The sequence below is a fragment of the Myodes glareolus genome, chromosome 17, assembly GCF_982192425.1.
Source record: "Myodes glareolus chromosome 17, mMyoGla1.1, whole genome shotgun sequence".
NCBI lineage: Eukaryota > Metazoa > Chordata > Mammalia > Rodentia > Cricetidae > Myodes > Myodes glareolus.
Genome location: NC_142042.1, coordinates 17,153,951 through 17,173,203, shown reverse-complemented (window position 1 = coordinate 17,173,203; position 19,253 = coordinate 17,153,951). Strand labels below are relative to the sequence as shown.

Below are 19,253 nucleotides of genomic sequence, written 5' to 3'. Positions count from 1 at the left end.
TTTTTCTTCCCACTACATATCTGTTTACATTTTCATTCTTAAAACATGCATTAAGTTCCTTTACACCTTGGAACTGTTGGGAAGCACATGGTTCAAGAGAAGTTCTGGATTATATAGCATTTATCATAATCTATGTGTCTAGTTCATATGTTAAGTACTCCTACATATCATACCTATTCAATAATTATTGTTCATCGCCAGTTGAACAATTCGTAATGTGTGCTGAATAATTTACATGCTCACACAACACTTGTATTAACTTATGAAGAGACCCCAAGAGCATCTACTTTGCTGAATGTAGCTGTCACCTCCGAACAAGAGATGTGGCATGACCTGTCAAAGATCATCAAAGCTTGAGCTGAACAGAAAACATAAGCCTCTTGATTTCCTGTTTAGGACAAAACCCACAGACACATTGTCTCTTAAATTATCTTATTCAGAGTTGAGGTTAACAAAGTTAAACAGCACGTGCCCTGTCTGGGGCTGATCTAATTAAGTATAGAGCAATCATTTAGCGAGGTTCACTACAATCCACAGTAGGACTGAAATACTTACTTCAAGTAAGACAGGTTTGGCCCAGAAGCAGAGGAGAAAACCATACTGTAAACAGCCCTGTAAATCACATCCTTTAGCATATTTTTCCATTTCGAATTGCAGGTACTTGAATTACTTTGCCACCAAATCAAGCCCAACTGGTGTGATCCTGGATCTCTGGGAAGCACAAAACTTCCCAGACGGAAACCTGAGCATGCTGGCAGCTGTCCTGGAAGAAATGGGAAGACATGAAACAGTAGTGTCCTTAGCAGCAGAAGGGCAGTATTGACCAGCCATACTGGAATTGAGGGACAAAATTACACACAGGGAGTCTGTGTCCAGGGGAACCACAGCTGAGGAGGAAATCCAGATGGGACTAAGGCACTTTTCAGGCAAGATGACAGCAGGAAAGGTGGGGGACAGACACAACCACCAAGGTACACGCCCACTTCATTCGGACAGCACCACCACGGGAGTTAAGAAAAATTGTGTAAATTTGTACCTTGAATTTAGAAGTCAATCTAATTTTCTCTTCGTTGGGCTGTATGCTGTATGGTACAGGATCTTACAGTTTCCTAGGAAACGCTTTTTATTGCTATCCAGATGTATGGATAAACTTTCTTAACAAACCCAGTTTCTACAAACGTTGTTTACATCAAATTGGACAGGGATGCAGACACTGTCCATGGCTTGTTCTATTTTTGTTCCAATCATTTGAAGTTGAAGCTGTGGACGGTTTGTTGAGTCTATTTCAGATTAGTAATTACAGAGAAATCACAGACTTTTGCTACAAATCGTGTACACCAAGTGTCTCAGATAACCCCCCCATCAGTGTTCTGTTTCTGAAACTTGTCAGACCAGTGTTGGAATTTGTATCAGGGAAGAGGAGAATCTAAAAGGAGAAATGACTAAGATTCCTTATGGCATAGGGTAACCCAATTGGCTTCCTTTGGGAACAGAGCTGTAGCATTGCAGGGAAGAGAGTGAGCATGTTCCTCCTCGCAAACATCAGTACCACATGTGTTTGTAATATGCAATTTCAAGTGTTTTTTTTAAAATATTATCATTATTATTGATGATTATTACAAATATTCTAGTAAAAAGTTTTTCTTTTGTTTTAGTTAGCAGTACTGTTAGTATTTGGTATTGACTAGACCTGTCTCCCTTTCTTGCTTAAAGAGGTGGGCGTGGTCACCAGTTTAGTTCAATAGGCTTTGCTTCCTTGACCTTTGATACAGAGACTGAAATGTTCGCTGGCTGTCTGCTTTTGCAGCGTGTTCAGGCAGTCTTTCCATTCTGAGTCTTATCGTGAGGAGGGTTCTCTATGTAAAGCTCATTTAATCTTGCGGCTGTCTATTATCTGAGAGACAGTGTGGTTTGTGGGCAATAGTTTCTGAACTAGGAATCAGGAAACCAATTATCATTCTGGAATTGGTCACTGTCTGACTGTGTGACCTTGGGGAAAACATTAGAACTCACCGTAGCTCATTATTTAACTGTAAACCATGGGGTGAGATCTGATCATCTCAAGATTCCAGAATGCTAAACTCCCATTGTGATGTCATCAATCTTATTCATCAGTTTGAAGATTATTAGAAATTCTGGCTTGGACCATTCATTTCCCCCCAGCCTTTTGCTGGAATACATTGCATCTTCAGACAGTATTAACTTGAGAGGGGATTACTTCAACCTGCATATATTTGGTTCTTTGTATCATGGTTGCATGTTGCTGTTCACTGAGAGATGGCATCCTTTTATTATCATTGTCTTGTGCTCTGGAGGAAGGAGAGCTACACCTAACCTTCCAAATATTTGTGAATCTACTTCACTCATTTATTGACCTCTGGATCTCAAGGCCATTTCTACAAAGCACCCATGCAGCTGAAGGAATTGGTACAGTTTCTCTTCCATCATTGATCTTTAATAATATTCAGTTGTATAGAGTTTAATTAGCTCTTTTATCCTCAGACAGTTAGTTGTACAAACTATGAGTTTTCCTTGGAACCATCATGAACTTCATTTGGCAGATGGAGATTGAAAACTTAGCAGCCCCAGTCACAGTTAGCCAAACAGGGAGCACCCATGTCCTTAAATCAGAGCCTCCAAAATATGGCTATGGCTTGCTTTGGGGCTGGAAGTATCTAATATGCAAAATGGAATCCAGTTAGAACTCATTTTGCCCATTTCCTCTCCTATTTCTGTTACTTCTTGATATTCTCTGACTCTTCCGTCTTAGTTATTAAAAATCTGTGGATACGGTTGTGGAGGCTCTTTCATTCATGCTTTTTATCCTCTCTTTTGGATATGCATTCTACATTCTCATTCTTTAACCATTAAAATATTTATATGTACAAATACTGGTTCAAGGGGAATACTGTGCTCCTAAGCAAGCTCACTGACTGATGTCTATAGCAATGAGCTGGTTCTAACTTTTAAGAATTTAGACAGATACGCTTAAAAAACAAGATGAAAGAGCTGAGCACCGCTGCCACTTGAAACAAATGTGAAGATTCCTCTTTAGTATTGGGATTTGGGAATCATGATAGAAATCAAAACCTACAGGTGTGTTCTGGATGTTTTGTATAACGGCAAAGCTTTAGTAAGAAATGGAGAGGAGCGAATGTGTTACTCTTCTGGTTAATCTATCCTAAAAACTGCTAAGTCACCAAGAGAAATATTAAATACGACCAGAGTGGCACTGTGGAAGCGTTTGAGGGTCCTCCTGTTTAAGCATCTGGAGATACTTGTATTTTTATTCTATCTCCCCCAACAGGAATAGGAAGAATGAGTGATCTCTTAATGAGGTACTCATTTGTTATAAAACTACTTTCTGTCATGTGAATGACAGTTTCCAAACTAGAAAATACCACATCAAATATGTACACTATTTTCCTTTGGAGGAAAGTAATGGTTGTCACATCACTGCTCTCCAGCACACAAGGTTCACCTGCCACAGTTCATCTCAGAAGGAACATGATCATCACCTCTATGGCATGCCGGCTTCCACACAGCCTTGAAGAAAGCTGTGCTTGATGATTGTGGGTAGAAAAACTAATCCTTTGTGTATGGTGCCATCTAGTGGCCCACAGCATAGTTACTCAGTTTTACATACAGCATACTAAAAGTTAACAGAGAGTAAGTACCTCTTTGAGTTTGGCAAAAGATTCGTGACAAATAGACATAGGGAATTTTTCCTTTCAAGTGTGTAACTTCTTCATTCAATATCCATTCAGTTAAATCACCCATTTCAAAATTTTATGAGTACAGAACATCATCTACTTGCTCATATACATCTTAAGTTAATTTCCTGTAATATATTCAAAATCTATATGAGTTTTTGAACATTGTTTTTTATTTAAGAATCCCATTGAGCTTTTTGTATTTAAAATCTTTTAATTCCAAAATACTAACTTTTAGAAGTATGAACTGTGTTCATTGAGGAGATGCCCCCACCCCACAGCTACACACATATACTCAAACACATGGCATCTCCTTGGGAGTTTTGTTGATTTATTATTTTGAGATATAGTCTCACTAGGCATCCCAGGATATCCTCAAATCCATGATACTATTTTCATAGGTAATCTTTTAAGCATCTACCATTGCACCCTTTTAAAAATCTTAAAAAGAAGAATGATCATGCTGATCTCTTCTGAGATCAGGAATGTAACATGAGAGGCTTCATGTTCTCATACTTTCCTTCTCACAACATTAGCTCCAGTTGACTTGAGAGCTGCATACATGGTGATGATAAGCATGTGTCAAGGAACTCACAGCCACACATCTTCAAAGCAGACACATGATCTCTGCTATCCAAAGAATCCATCATCACCTGAGCAAATTAATCTCTTCAAGGAAAGAATACTTTGTGGGATGAGAGGTCCAGGACCAAACTGTACTATTAGCTATTTTCATATATGCTATAATTCTATAGTTTTTAATCATTCTACTATAAAAGAGTGGAGACTTTTTTTTAGGGAAAGTCACAATGACTACATTTAGGCCCCTCTAGATTTCTAGAGTCCAGATGCTAGACATTCAATGGTTTTAAAGACATTGTTCTAAAATAAGTTGAAAAAGGAACATTCGGAGGTGGGATCTAGACATGTCACTTCTGGAGAAAAGCAGGCAGGCTCTTGTCTTACATCTTGGCGTGTCTCTGTTGGACCTGGCAGCTGTGCTCGTGGGCCCCTCACACCTCCACAGTCACAGGACGAAGGGGACTTACAAGGACAATGTCCTGTCCCTGAATCCACACGTCCACACAGTCCATGCTCTGGGGCTAATCAATGTAGAAACCAAGAAGGATGTTGGAGAGTATGTGATGAAAATAGGAAAGGTTTACTTGTTCCAAGTCAAGATGAACACAAATTTGACCTGAGCAATCGCTCCAGACAAGCAATCCATTTAGAAGGCAATGTCGGTGTAAGTCCAAGGCCAGTGGAGGACTACAGAAACATGATGGGGGCGGAACTAGGTTTGAGACATCTTTTTTGAAAAGCTTGGCAAATCTTCTAGAACATCACTGTTCAAACCAGTCATTTGTAATGATGACAACAACCAATGAGCATCTTATTTTATAGATCCAAAAGGAAAACTATTTTTATTATTATCTCGTTAATAAAACTGGTTTTGCCTTCCGAGTGCCTCGTGGGACCAACTACGTTATTCCTTTGGTTTTGTATTGCTTTTGTATTTTTAAAGCATACTGAGCTGACATTGACTGAAACTCTTCTAACTTCCCTTCTGTGCAATGAAATGCTGTTTCTCTGCCCCCAAGAGATGCGTTTGTGTCACCTCTGCTTACACTGATCACTTGACAGTTCCCCAGCAATTATTTTTTTTTTATGAAATTGGGACTATGGGGAATATACACATCATAACCAATACTAATTGGTTAAGTTCATGTTCATATAGGCTAAATAAGCCACATGAAGTCATAACTGTTTCCAAAAAGCTGACAGCTAGGCTCACTGCTTTGTAAGAGTGGAGACAGCCTGCATGTGCCTGGGTGGAGTATCTCTTCAGATAATGCAGCTATGGATCCTTTGGTATTATTGGCCACTGCCCTTGTTTCTGAAAACTTACTGCCATAGTCTTCAGAACGTTCATTGGGCTTGACGGCTTTCTTTATTGAGCTGTGGTGGGATAGTAATGGGCTCCTTCAACCAATAGTATTTTCTGTCAGAGGCCTATTTAAGTGTGATTGGGGAAGTATCCTCAGGACAAACAAACACAGTCCATAAACATAAAAGCAGGCAAACCCAATGAGAGGCTACCTGCAATTCTTCAGTCTAGTCAAGTGTATATACTAAAGCGAACTGTCCCAAGACCATCCAGAATCCTAAACTGGAAGTACTTGCCATATATCAGTACAGTCATGGCCCAACCCACTAGTTGTTCAATGGAAAACCAGGGAGTGTATGAAATACAATCAACTGTCCACCAGTCATGCTGTTTGCTATGGTATACCAGCTTTTTTTTTATATGATTTGAGAAGTTTTGCTATGGCAGAATCATAAATTGCCCGCAACAGTGCTGTTGGGCCATTTTACATTAGCCTAAACCATGTGTCATCTTTCTATATCAAAGGCCTAATGCCATGGAGCCTGATGACACCCAGCAGTGGTGACTGTGAACTGTGGGCTGGTTGTACTGATCAGCAGCCTAAGGGTGATGAGCTCTTGGCCTTTGATCTTCACTCAGCACTATGAAGCCGCAACATCAAAGCATCATGATGAGCTGTATGTTAAACCAGTTTTAAGGCAGCATACAAAACAAGAAATCCACAGCCAGTAGAAAGAAAACGCCTTTGCTGGTTTTGTGTTTCTGCAGTCATTATTAGGACCTGTAACTGTATACATATGGACTTTCATATTTTCCTTCAGATCTTGGAAAAGAAAGAGGAGCCAGTTGAACACAAGACTTGTATGTCTTCTTTCACTTTTTCCTAGATCTACTATGGGTAGCAATGCTCTCAACCTCCAGTCAATGTGTTTAGCCAAGTTGCAGGGAACATCATCACTGTGTGTGTGTGCATTTTGTGTGTGTTGGGTATCACAGTGTTGTATGTATTGAGCTTAATGTTGAGCTGGAGGGAACCAGTAACCTTCCTCTTTGTTCTAAAGATGAAAACCAATATTCATCAGAAAACAATCCCCAGCTCTCTGATAAAGACAGTAGGGTCACCTACTGTCTTCTTTCAACCAGCTCAACTCCATAAGTATCAGGTTAAAAGTTTATGCTTTGTCTGTTTTTTCCTTTTTTAGCAAAAACAACACAACCTTGGCTTCTCAGATATGGAACATTTCTTTGTTATAGAATTCTGTCTTGCTGTATCTTCTATGCAATTCCTTTTCTAATGACCCCTGGTGGCAAAGGAGTGCTCTCCAGCATTCCGCTCATCGCCTTGCTGTGCGGTGGAGGTGAGGGATACCAGCGTTGGGTGTGCCTCTTTTCTCTCCCCAGTTGCCTCACCCAATTTTCCTGCAGTCCCCTTGGTTTGTAAATTGCCTGCATTTATTCTGTCAGCCAACATGTACAAAATGTAAGAAAGAATTTTTAAACAGGTAATAAATTATATTTATAAGCAACAGGAATGCCTGCTCTGATTCTTCATAACATGAAATACTTGGTGTTGGGAATTATCAAGTATGAAAGACCTTGGGTCCTGCTTCAGTGAGAGTCATAACCTTCCTCCTTGACAAGGTGAAGTTCTAGAAGGATGCTTCTCTGGTACCATTACACACCGCAATCTCTGGGCCAATGCCTCCAACCTACCTTTAGAGACTCTGGTTTCCTTGGTCTGAGTGCAGCTTGAACAAAGAGTGTGAGAAAGCTTGCAGCTGATGCCAGCTTTAATACAGCTAGCATCTTCCAGCACCTGCATCAATATTTTCTGGAGCAGATTATAAACATGGTCATGATCTACACTCAAAGGTCCACTTAGGAGTGGAGTTTGTAAATAACCACAATAACAGGAAAGTAAAGGCAAACCACATGGCCCAGCACTGAGCTATTGTGAATCCCAGAATATAGCACAGGACCCCAGTTACTCCAATGAGAAAGTAGAAAGTTTGCAGGTTGGCGGTAAAAAAAAAAAAAAAAAAAAACAATTAAGCCTCTGAGGAGGAAGAGCAGAGTCGGCTCATTCCTCAGTGATAGACTGATTTGGAGAAGTACAATAGATTGACTGTCGTCTACCCCTTGCCCTTTTCTCCTACCCGGGTTAGCGGATAAAGGTAAGCCACTGTGCTAGAGATGAGAATGTTAACCTCCAGGAGCTACACAATGGTGACAAACTCTTGTATTTGTTCAAGGGATAAAGAAGTAATGAAAAACCTGTAAAGGGACCTTGCACAAACTGGATAGGATGTCTGTGGATAAAAGAATGAGAACTTGATAAAGAAGCAAATAAAAGCAGTTCGTCACAGGAAAATACAACACATGTCCCATAATATAGGTCAGCCTTTGCCCCTCCTTTGAGTTTCAGTAGTTGGAAGCTGCCCTGACAGTTTGGAGAATATGCAAATGTTTATCAAGGTCAAACCTGTGAGCTCTCATTGCCTGCCTATAAGGTCATTAGAGTCCTGAGACTGACCTGGCTCTGAATCCATCTTCAGTGTCAATGTAAGGTAGCAGGTAAAGAATCATTCTCAGCCCCTGAGATCCTCTGACTGGGTAAATATCAGAAGCTTGAGGAGGAATTGCAAAGCCCAGATAGTTCTCCAGAATGAGGGAACTTCTGTACTTTGCTGCTATTTCAGATGAGAAACCAGACCTGCCACATATAAAGTAACCCGCAGAGAAAAGAAGAAACCATTTTACTCAGCCCAGTTTTGATACTTGCCTTTGAGTCCTGTGAGGTGCTTGGCTTGAACCACTACATGTAGAAGTTGGAGGATCAGAAGGGTGGGTTCCAAAAGCAAGCCTCCTCGGGCTCTGAACTGCTGTTAGCTGTACATCCATCAAAACTGTCAGAAAAGAGGCTGGATTGATGACCAACTACAATGCCCCAATCATGATCAGCTATGTACTTTATATATTCACCCTATTTTTTAATAAGGGACCCCAGAGAGCATTTTTATTTCAAGGTACAGGTAAAAAATACCAGGTCTCACAGATTACAAATCTCTGAAGAACCATGAAAGTAAAATTGCGGGAATAAAGCTAAGTTAATTTGAACCCCAAATGTCGGGGTATACTCTCTTGGCATAAGTACAGTAGGCCCAAAATGCCAAACAAACCTGAGGCCTATCGATCCCTGGTTACCAAGTCACAAACCTTTCTTACTGTCCAACCCAAACAGTTCTATATCTCTTCCTCTCTCTTTTCAATCTCAACTAGACGCCCTCCGAAACAAGCTTCCCATCCTTTCTTCCTCTCACACTTAATGAAAGAGCAAAGTTGGCCTCTCCCTTTGCAGAGGACTTTCTGCTTCCATGATGGTGCTTTTGAGTCAAAAACAGGGGTCTCATTCCCACACAGAAAAAGCCAGTCTCACGTCATTCTGAAGCTTCCTTACTGTCATCCCAAAGCCTTGCCCTTCAGATCCTTACGTCCTTCAAGTCCATCTCTAGATCTAATCGGTTTCCCCATTGGCTTCCTACTCATTATCTCACAGCCCTAGGAGAATTTTATCTCTTCTTGAAGCTGCCACTATCCTGATGATTTCTAAGTCCACAAGAACAAATCGAAAAGTGTAGCCCCTGGGCTTTCACCACCACCAATCACATCCACGAACACCTCTACCTGTCCTCATTCTTGCTCTTCAAAATCTGGATTTTAATCCTACCCCTTCTCAGGAACCACTAACACATCACACAGGCTCAGTCAGATGCAGTTTCTTTCTCTGTAGTCTTGTATGCTCTGCTCCGGAGGCCCCAGACACACAGCCATTTGGCTATATTTTTTCTTTTCCTTGAAACACTAATTAAACCCTAAGATGTTGTCTCTGTACCTATATCTGGAGTGAGATTTAAAAAAAAATCACAAGCAATAAGAACTAGGTGCACAGTGAGCCTGTACTAAGAACTGATAGACATCTGGGTGCTTACTTACCATAGGCTGAGCACACTCTTTATTTCATCTTCAGAAACACTCTATGCAATAGATGTTGCTCTTGGTCTCAACTTCAAGGAGAAGAAATAGAGTTTAGAAGTTCAAACTGAACCCTATCATCACAGCACTGATGTAAGAGTGAGCTTTGGTCCTCATGCAGCTCTGGGATCTGCTGCCCCACATTTAGTATTAACAACCTCTACTGGTCCTCAGCATTACCCACAGCCAACTGCCACTTTCCCTGGGAAACTGTCATTTTCCATACTGAAATTTTAGACTTTCTTCATTTCTCTCGAACCTCCAACTCCTCACCAGATGGCTGTGTTTCCTAAAGAGAGAAAGTGGAAAGCCCCGGTCCCCTCGCCCTCCTGACACACAGTGCACATATTTACCTGCTCTGACTTCCTCACTGAAACCTTTCCACTTGCTGTCAGGAGGTCATTTCAAAGACAAAGAAAAGACACACCTATGAGATAACAATCACAGTTCTTATATGGGGAAAATGACACCATTTATTGAAGGAAATATGAAAACAGGTCATACACAATTTGTAACAAATACAATTGTTTGTCCCCTAACCCTGAATAATTACAGTATATACAAATTCCATAAGGCACTGGTTCTCCCTAAAGAACACAAATGAGTCTTGTTTTGGAACAGACAGAATAAAATATCCCCCACATATGGCCACCTTTTCTCTTTAAAAATATGGCATTAGTTTGTGCAACAATTAGCTATAATTGTTAGATTGCATTAGTTTTGGTGCTGCCCCTTTCATTTCCACTGTTTATGGGACTGGGGGATGCAGAGGTGGTATAACCACCAGAACATATTCAAAGTTTTTTTTAAAAAAATTATTTTTCTCACGACCTTTCCATCCACAATAAGAATGAGAACAGGTGAACAATATAAAACTCCTGACGACTATGCATGACCCTAGGAACATTAAAGTCAAGTCATGATTAAGTACTTGTTATCCTTAAGTCCACACCAATTGAAATGTGTCAGAGGATTCCCTGTAAATAACACCCCAGCATGTCATCTAAGAAGCTCTCTGTTTTAGGAATATAAAGAGTGGTCAGTAGTGACTTCAGAGAAAGCTGTCCAAGAGGTCAGACAGAGTGCTTACTGCTCTTCATTTGTGATTAACCATGTACATGCTTTCATAAATAAATACTATGCTTCATTTAGGACTTTATCATCCATAATATTTTACTTTCTAATCCACATACTAGAGTTGTACCAGACTCCAGAATGAAATATTTACATATAGATCTATATTTATATACTATATACACACATACATTAATCATAAACTTGAACATACAAAGTGTACCTAACAATAATTTAGGATTCCTTTGGGGGAGAGGAATTAGGAGAAAATCTTACTCTTTGAAAAAGTCTCAAAGGTAAGCAGCAGTCAATTATATTACTGATTTGCAAGAAGCCAAAGAAAAGATAAAATAACCTTTACTTCTGATATGCTAGAAGTTTAAAAGTTATCACAGACTATTGGGAAATGAACAGGTAGTCCTTAACCACAACTCAGATTTAGGAAGCGCATTTTTATAAGACAGACATTATATTCATAAATAAATTATAAATTCTTATTTCATTGAAAATTGGTAATAATTGAGTGGATCTTTTAAAGTATTCAATAATTTCAAGATTTTCCTCCTGAATAAATTAGGATAATAATTAGAAAGTAAGCAACAAAATGAATAATGTGGATGAAATCTGGGCACCCTTAAGTTTCTCCCTATTCGTCCCTGGAACCCTAGAAATCTAGTCAACTTTACATCATCAACAGCCTCATCACAAACATTCTGATTTGAAGTTATCCACGTTTTAAAATCTACTGATAAGAAAACATAGCTTGACCTAAGAGGTCCCCACAATCTCACTTATACCCAAGGAAAACCAAGAAAAAAAATCCAAACATACCCAGTTAACTAGCAAAATGCTTACTTAGGTGTTTGTGGATGAACCTGTCTAGGCACTTAGTTTTCTTTCTCCCAGTCTCAGATGACTGCCACACTAAATTTACAAATGTAAGGGAAAACTGTCTGTAGCAGATAAAGTTTAACAGAGAAAGACTCCTCAGAGACTCAGCTTATACTGGCCTCAGTAAAAACAAAATCTAATTGCTATTAAATTAACAACACGTTTTTACTTTTTCAACTTCGAGAACTAAGAAATTCTACTTTCTTAGTGAAAAACAAAACATGGTTCTGCATACCAGGCAGTGAATTAGAACAGAAGGGGAGACCCCTCTATGGTTTTCCCAAACTCCGAGTACTGCTCAAAGACACTGTAGCTCCAGGATCTTTTCCAGATGAACAGCCTACCAGCTGAACGTCTACTCCGTAAGAGAGTGAAACATTTCCTCATTTTTCATGCAGTTGACAATTTTTCCTAAAGTCTCCATCTTTCAAGCACCCGGTGGTGATATGTGTAAGAAAACACTGCCCCCTGGAGTATTCTGGAAGGAATGTCATTTTGTAAGGAAAAGAACTTCAACATTCCTTAATAACCAGTAAGTAATTTCTAATCATTAAGGAGGAAACACAGCAAGGAAAGAACTGGATAAAGTCGCAAGGGTCGTGTGGTAATTTCCACTATACTCTGGTCCTGATTCTAAGGAATATTGACTTATCAGTGATTTTGCTCAGATAATCAAAAATTAAACTGCACAGAACTGAATCAGAAGATGCTTTGTACATTTGCCATGATGGATAAACAGAATAAGTTAATAGTGAAATTCACATTAGAATAAAGGAGTCATACTTAAGGTGTGAAATAATCACTTAAGAGGTCCATACCAGATCCATATCTATTCTAGAATAAACCACAGCAGCCATGATGTTTGATGACCTTCATTAATATCCCTCTGCTCAACCACCTGAAGCTCATTTCTAAATTGAAGTTTATTGACATTAACCTCACAGGTGATACCTTTCTGTCTCTTAAATCTGAGGTTTAGAAAAGACAACAACATTAAACCATCTGTATCTACACAAACTAGGATGTGTGAACCTCTTCCCTGTGTTTCTGTGATGGGCTTTTATGCAGGTATAAGAAACAAACCATCTGTCTACACCTTCAACGTCTGCCCTGCCTTACTGGCATTTTTTTCATGTAACACAAAAGCAAAGCATTTCTAGTTTAAAGTACTTTGTCTCTACCACACTTGAGCTGATCTTCTGATGGATGCGAACAAAAGCATGCCCATGCCAATGCTCTGCAGAAGAGGAAGGTTTGGCTTGTTTTTAATGACAAGGAGAGGCTCTACCTGAAAGATCTGCCCAATACAACCAGAAACAGGCGTGGTTTTGAAGAACACCCACCAACACATACTTCGATGAGTGACAGAAAACCTTCATTTGTTCCACGCTGGCTGAAGCTGCAAGAGATCCACCTGCAGGATTCCAAGCTCTGGTCCCAGGCAGGAAGGACTCGTATGCACGTACATTCACACTGAACTGGCAGCCCACAGATGGGCTGGCCCAAACTGTCTGAGGTGATTGGGGCAATGAAGCAGGGAAACTGGATTCTAATTTATATCCTCAGACTGATTGGGTTTGTAGAGTGCAAGAGTATTTTGCCAATGGAAAACATTTTGACTTCTAGGAAATTTTCTAGAAAGAAATTTTGTTATTATTTAAACTAGGGTTTTATAAACCTTAAATCATCTACAATATTTGTTTTATTATGGTAAAATTAAAGTATCTTTTTTTTAAAAAAATGGCAATCACAAAATACAGGGCTTTCTTAGAAAGCAATATGAATCATGTCTTGAACGAATTACCCGAATGGTTTCCCCTCCTCAGAAAGCCATCTGTGTCTCTGGGGCCTTCTATGTCTCTCCAGCTTGCTCCCTGAGAAGGGAGGTCTGAACCCACTGGGCAGTAGAACAATGTTCAAGGCTTGGACTATGGATGATTCTGGAAAATCTCCTGCTCGGTCCACAAGTGTCCAACGTCAGAGCTTAATGTCCTGGGATTCTGACATTTTGGCAAGTGTCTTCTTAACTCGCAAAGCGGTCAGCCTGGAGGCAGGATTGTGGGCCCAGCACTCAGTCATAAGCTTCCCCATCTGCCTGAGACACTGAAGGAGAAACAAACATTGGCATGATATCAGAAGAATATCCCTCGATAACGCACTCAGTATTTGGATCTTAGTAGGTGTTCATGAAGTCCGAATATATTTTTAAGGCACTAGGAAAATATGAGCACAAAATTTCCCTCAAACTTTGTGTGTGTGTGTGTGTGTGTGTGTGTGTGTGTGTGTGAAAGGATCATGACTCACACAGATTATCATATCTCTCTGTGACAAGAAGCTTTACAGATATAGAATGATGACTTCAAAGACAGTTTTAGGCAAATATGATACCCAGAAAATCTGAGGATATGGAAGGATGACTCCAAAGACAGCATTAAGCAAACATGATACCCAGTAAGTCTGAATTCTGTGCCATAGTCCCAGATTGTTTACAACACATAATATGTTTCAATATTTTATCTAATTCTGTACTTCTCAAATAAACACAGCTATTCCTACATCACCACAGTCTGATCTAGCGGTGGCACAATGTTGTAGCATTTAGCAAGATTAAGGACCGGTGCATAGCTTTGCTAAAACTTTCTCCTGGATTTGCCTGTGGTCTATCAATTGTTCTTACTGCAAAGCACAAATTCCTTTCATTAGAAATCAGCAGTGAAGAGCTTTCAAATGATACCAGCACCCACAGTCTCCTTCAGAAGACAATAATTCCAGCACCCCATGATGCTCTCTGCATAGTTTATTAGAAAGCATATACTAAGTAGCAATGCAATGAACCAATTATTTTAAGTGAATTTACGTGGACACTTCATGAACAGTGCTCTACACACCTCTCAGTACAAGTTTGACAAGAGTCTTGAATTTTCCAACCTGCTAGAGACTCAGTTGTGGGTGAGCAAAGGCAGAAAGGTGGGTGGAGAGACACTGGAGCAGAAAACAAGGACAGAGTCCAGGTCTTGTCCACTCGCTTAATCCAAGCCTAGCAGAGTCTTCCACGCATATGTGGAGTTCACATTGAAACACAGGCAGTAAGCAGATTACCTCAAATAACCCCTTGGGTTTCAATTTAATACACACACACACACACACACACACACACAAACTACTGAAAAATAAATTTAGGGGCTCTTCCTTGAGAAAGACTATTTTTCCAGCTATCATCATGGTCAGTCCTAAAATCATAGACATCCAAGTACTTTATATACCCTAAGCAGGTTATATTTATATGGTTAGGAATACATGTATTGTGTGTGTGTGTGTGTGTGTGTGTGTAAAACTATAATTAAAGAAATGGAGGCTATGAACTTGAAAGAAAGCAAGGGGGTACACAGGGAGAGTTGGAGAACGAAGAGAAGGGGAAAACAATGAAATCATACTTCAATTTCAAAAAGAAATTTTTTTTGTACCCATTACCCATGTCCTATGGCAGCATGGGTGGGAGGGGGAGAGTTACCCTCCTTCCACCTCTCCACCCCCCAGCCCTACCCATTAACACCTGAGACAGAGGGAAGAACTTACCCTGAGCTCACAAAGTGGGAGAGCAGTACCTGCCCCCAACCGACGGCAACTCTTGGGAAAGTAGGCTCTGCCCCTCCCTGGGTTAACATAATAGAGCTAACCCTGTTGCCCAAGGTGAGCCAGCCCCGAAGTTGTAAGTGTTAGAGAGCTTCCCCACTACTAGGCTGTCATATGGCAGTGTGTGTGTGGGGAGAGATTCCCCGCCTTACTCCTTGCCTGCTTACCACCTGCAACAGATGAGAGAGCTGGCCCTCCCCCTTACCATCTGAAACAGTTAGAAAATCAGGCCCTGCTCCTCGCCTAGACAGCAGATCCAGCAGAGCTGGCCAGGTGGTTGGAGGTAAGGGTGACCCAGCCCTGAGGTTGTGAGCAAAGGAGAACTGTCCGCATTATTCATCTGACATGTGGCAGCATGGGCAGAGGACAATACTACCCCACGCCTCACTCATCAATGCCTGAGATAGGTAGAGGAATGTGCCATGGTTATAAAAGCAGAACTGTCCCTGACCCTCACCAGCTGTAGCACTTTGGAGTGTGGTCCCTGTACCTCCTCATAGGGGCAACACAATCGAACTGGTCCTGATGGTGTAGGATTCTGCAAGGGGCGAATTAGGCCTGGACAATGCTGGAGCACTCACTCTGGTGGTGAGGATAGGAAAGATCTAGCAGGCAGACCAACCCTACAGCAGCCCAGGCCCAGTTACCACTTACCCACCCCAGCATCTATTCCGTCTATGATCTGCTGGAGCACATAAAGGAGCCTGACCTGCAGACCCAAAACGGCAGGATCTCCACAACACAGGGCAAGAATAGGAAATTCAAAAAGAGGCCCAGTGAGTTCCCAGCATCAATAGTGCAATAGAAACCAGAGCCCTCTCAAACCAGATCAATGACTCTCTGCAATGAACACTTACAACTAAAGATATACAAAGAGGTCTACTGTGTGACTCACTGTGTCACACTGCAGCTTACATGATATTTTTAATCCCCCCCTTTTCTTTTTCCTTTCTTCTCTTAAATTTTGTTTTATTTGGAGTGGGAGTTTCAGAGGCAGAGGGAGGAAGCAAAGGAATATGGAAAAGAATGTGATAAAGATATATGATATAAAAGACACATAGGATAAATAAACATGGAAAGAGAAAAAAAGAATTTTCGCAAAACAGAAGTGCATTTAGACATCAGCCATATCTTCCCCCAAAACCTGGCCTTACCTCATCACTACTCCACCGATTGGGGAATGAAGGCCGTAACTTCTTAATGCACACAATTTCTCTCATGTCCTCATAAGAAGGGTCACTGGGCACCAGGTCATGGTAGGGAAGTTGGTATTCTTCTACTATACCTAAAGACATGGTTTTTTTGTCAATATTATTTCCTACTAACTGGTAAAAAAATTAGCCTAACACAACTTTCCTCAATTAAAAAAATAAGCTATCATATAAAAAACAGGCTCAGGTTAACAATGAAGTAAATCTTTAAAAGCACCGAAATGATAATTTAATTCGCAAAAAAAATAATAGGAAACCCAAAAATACATATAGGTCCTCAAGTCTATCCCCAAGCCAATGGCTAACTTCCAAAAGCTGAGTGAAGCAAATATCTACAATTTGCACGAACAAGTTATATTTTAAGTTTATATTAAGTCTCAATGTAAACTTAGAAGAGGCATCTTGAATCAAAGCCATATCACATGTAGCTGCTTCTATTATTGGCATACAAGAACATCATAAGTTTGGAAGAGTATCCTAGTTAAACAAATGTCAGACTCATTTATTTGTGTTTAATCATGAACAGTTTTGCACACTCAATATTGAAAACTTTTATATCCAAAAATACCATCCATGATTCATCTCAGGTTTGAAACTTATTGGTTTTCATTTTCTTCTTAAATTTTCTCTCTTATTTATCTCATCCTGTCTAATGTCTAATTTTACTTTGTAAAATTTTTTTGCCCTGTCCTTTAAGAAGGTAGGCTATTTTAACATGTTCTTTTTCAACTTTATCTTCATGGTAATTCTCAATAACCCCTGTCCTCTAATGTTTGAGAGGGTTTCTGAACAACCTCCCAGATTCGTTCCTAAGCCACTTTTGGTAGAAATGCTGTCACTGTTTACCTGACCAGAATGAAACCATCAAGGTCTAAGATTATCTACCACAGCATTCAATTCATTAGGATGACAGCATATACCTATCAGTCCCAGGGAACCTGAGGCAGAGAGTTTACAGGTCTGAGCTCAAAGGTAGAGAGGACTACAGAGAAAGTGCCAGCTTAGCCTTGATTCCATGCCAACCTAGACTACACTGAGATTCTGTCTCAGAAAACAAATAACAATAATAAATTTCACTGGGGATTTATTCAGGCAAAATTTGAGGTATACGTTATATTCTTTTTTGTAAATTCAAACTGAAACACAATATAAGGGATCCAAAGAGTCAAAACTTTTTTCAAGCAATTCAAACTTGCCTGTTTGAATTGCTGTGAGCACATGGTGTTATCACATTACAACTATGTTTCTTATTCTTCTGTTTGATTCATCGTAATCTCAGCACACAGGGTAATGAAATACTGGACCCAACTCAGAGGAGACATCACTTCATCTGAGCACTTTCTAACTCTAGAGACACTGACCTAAAAACATCTTGTGGGTGAAGGCTGTATCTACTTAATGCATTACATAGATGGATTGATGGATGGTAAGGTAGGTATACAAACTACACAGACAGAACCAGGGACTGAAGAGATGAATCAATGGTTAAGAGAACTTGCTGCCATTTCAGAGGACCAGAGTTTGGTTCCCAGAACTCATTACTGGTGTTTTTAGTAATTCTTACACTTGCGGGGAAATTTTCATGAACAATAACAATATGTTCCTTTACTTTTCTTTTGACAAAGAAATAATATTCAGGAATGGGTGTCTCACTCGCCAATGTCTCTGAGCTATCTCAGCAGAGGAAGCACAGAGAATGCACCAGTGGGGTTGGAAATGATGTTCAGCACGTAGGCAAAGAGAAGCTGAACAGGGTAGGAAAGATTGTTGACTTGCTGGAGTAACTGCTGGAGAAAGTCTAAGAGAGAAGTGAAATGGCAGAAAGAGAAGCAGAGGGTGATGTGTGACAAGCCAGGGGAAGCCGGCAGCGAGTCTAGAACAGGACATTCACTGGCCAGGGAAGGGTAGGAGACAGCCACCCAAAGATGGCTCTAATAGATATTCCCTGGGAGGGTTGTGAAGCATCAACATGAATAAAGGGGATAGGGAAAGAAAATCTGAGACTCTGCACTACACCAACGTTAACCCTTTCAGATCAGAAAGGTTTTGTAAACTTTTCCTGGGGGTAGTAGCTTTTCAAAGATGTTTCTTTCTTACCTCCAGAAACACATCTCCTCGCAATCTCCCAGAGGATGAGTCCAAAACTGTACATGTCAGCCATGATGTAAGACTGGAAATGATTTCTGTTCAAGCTTTCATCCAGCACTTCTGGAGGCATATAGCGCTTGGTGCCCACCCGTGTGTTTGGTGGAATGTCAACCTCATTTGTGTCACTGAGGGAAAGCAAAACGAGGCATTGTCAGCACTGGAGAGGCTGCTGTGGCTCTCTGGAAGAGCACGTTAGTGGCAATGCAGAGAGAAAAACTTTCAGTAAACAAAACATTTCCTCAAATAATATTTCTCGCTAAAAATTAAACATTGACAGATTAAATATCCAGACCACATGTGACTAAATGAAAATGAAGTCCCAACATACAAGATTATATTACTATAAAATTAAATTGTTAACTATTACTAAATATCTAACAAAAGCTGTGCACAGTAGTTTACACATGTAATCCAAATCCCTGGAATGCAAAGCAGGAGAATCAGGAGTTCAAGGCTGGCCTCAACTGTATGATGAATTTGAAGTCAATCTGACTTACATAAAACCTGCCTCAAAAAAAAATAAAATAAATACTGGCAAATAAATACCTAAAATGTACCTTTCTTCTCTGCCAACTTTAATCAATTTGCTCTTATACCATCTATCAACTTGGCTTAAACATCTTGGTAATAGTGTATGAGGGAGGAAAATAGAGTGGGCATAGG

At 40.2% G+C, this 19,253-nt stretch overlaps 2 protein-coding genes across 10 annotated transcripts in view; one reads left to right on the top strand and one right to left on the bottom strand.

The window, feature by feature from the left end:
• The window catches only part of Unc5c (unc-5 netrin receptor C), a 339,268-nt gene extending 332,139 nt beyond the window's left edge, over positions 1–7,129 (top strand). For both annotated transcript variants that reach the window (XM_048456914.3, XM_048456915.3), the window contains one exon: positions 658–7,129. In XM_048456914.3, coding sequence (XP_048312871.1) covers positions 658–823 — 166 coding nt within the window. In that variant the 3' untranslated portion in view covers positions 824–7,129. The remainder of the gene's footprint in view (positions 1–657) is intronic.
• Positions 7,130–10,080: 2,951 nt separating this feature from the next.
• The window catches only part of Bmpr1b (bone morphogenetic protein receptor type 1B), a 301,493-nt gene continuing 292,320 nt past the window's right edge, over positions 10,081–19,253 (bottom strand). For all 8 annotated transcript variants that reach the window (XM_085677630.2, XM_085677634.2, XM_085677629.2 and 5 more), the window contains 3 exons: positions 18,540–18,715; positions 16,386–16,516; positions 10,081–13,701 (listed from right to left, as the gene is read on the bottom strand). In XM_085677630.2, coding sequence (XP_085533756.1) covers positions 13,576–13,701; positions 16,386–16,516; positions 18,540–18,715 — 433 coding nt within the window. In that variant the 3' untranslated portion in view covers positions 10,081–13,575. The remainder of the gene's footprint in view (positions 13,702–16,385; positions 16,517–18,539; positions 18,716–19,253) is intronic.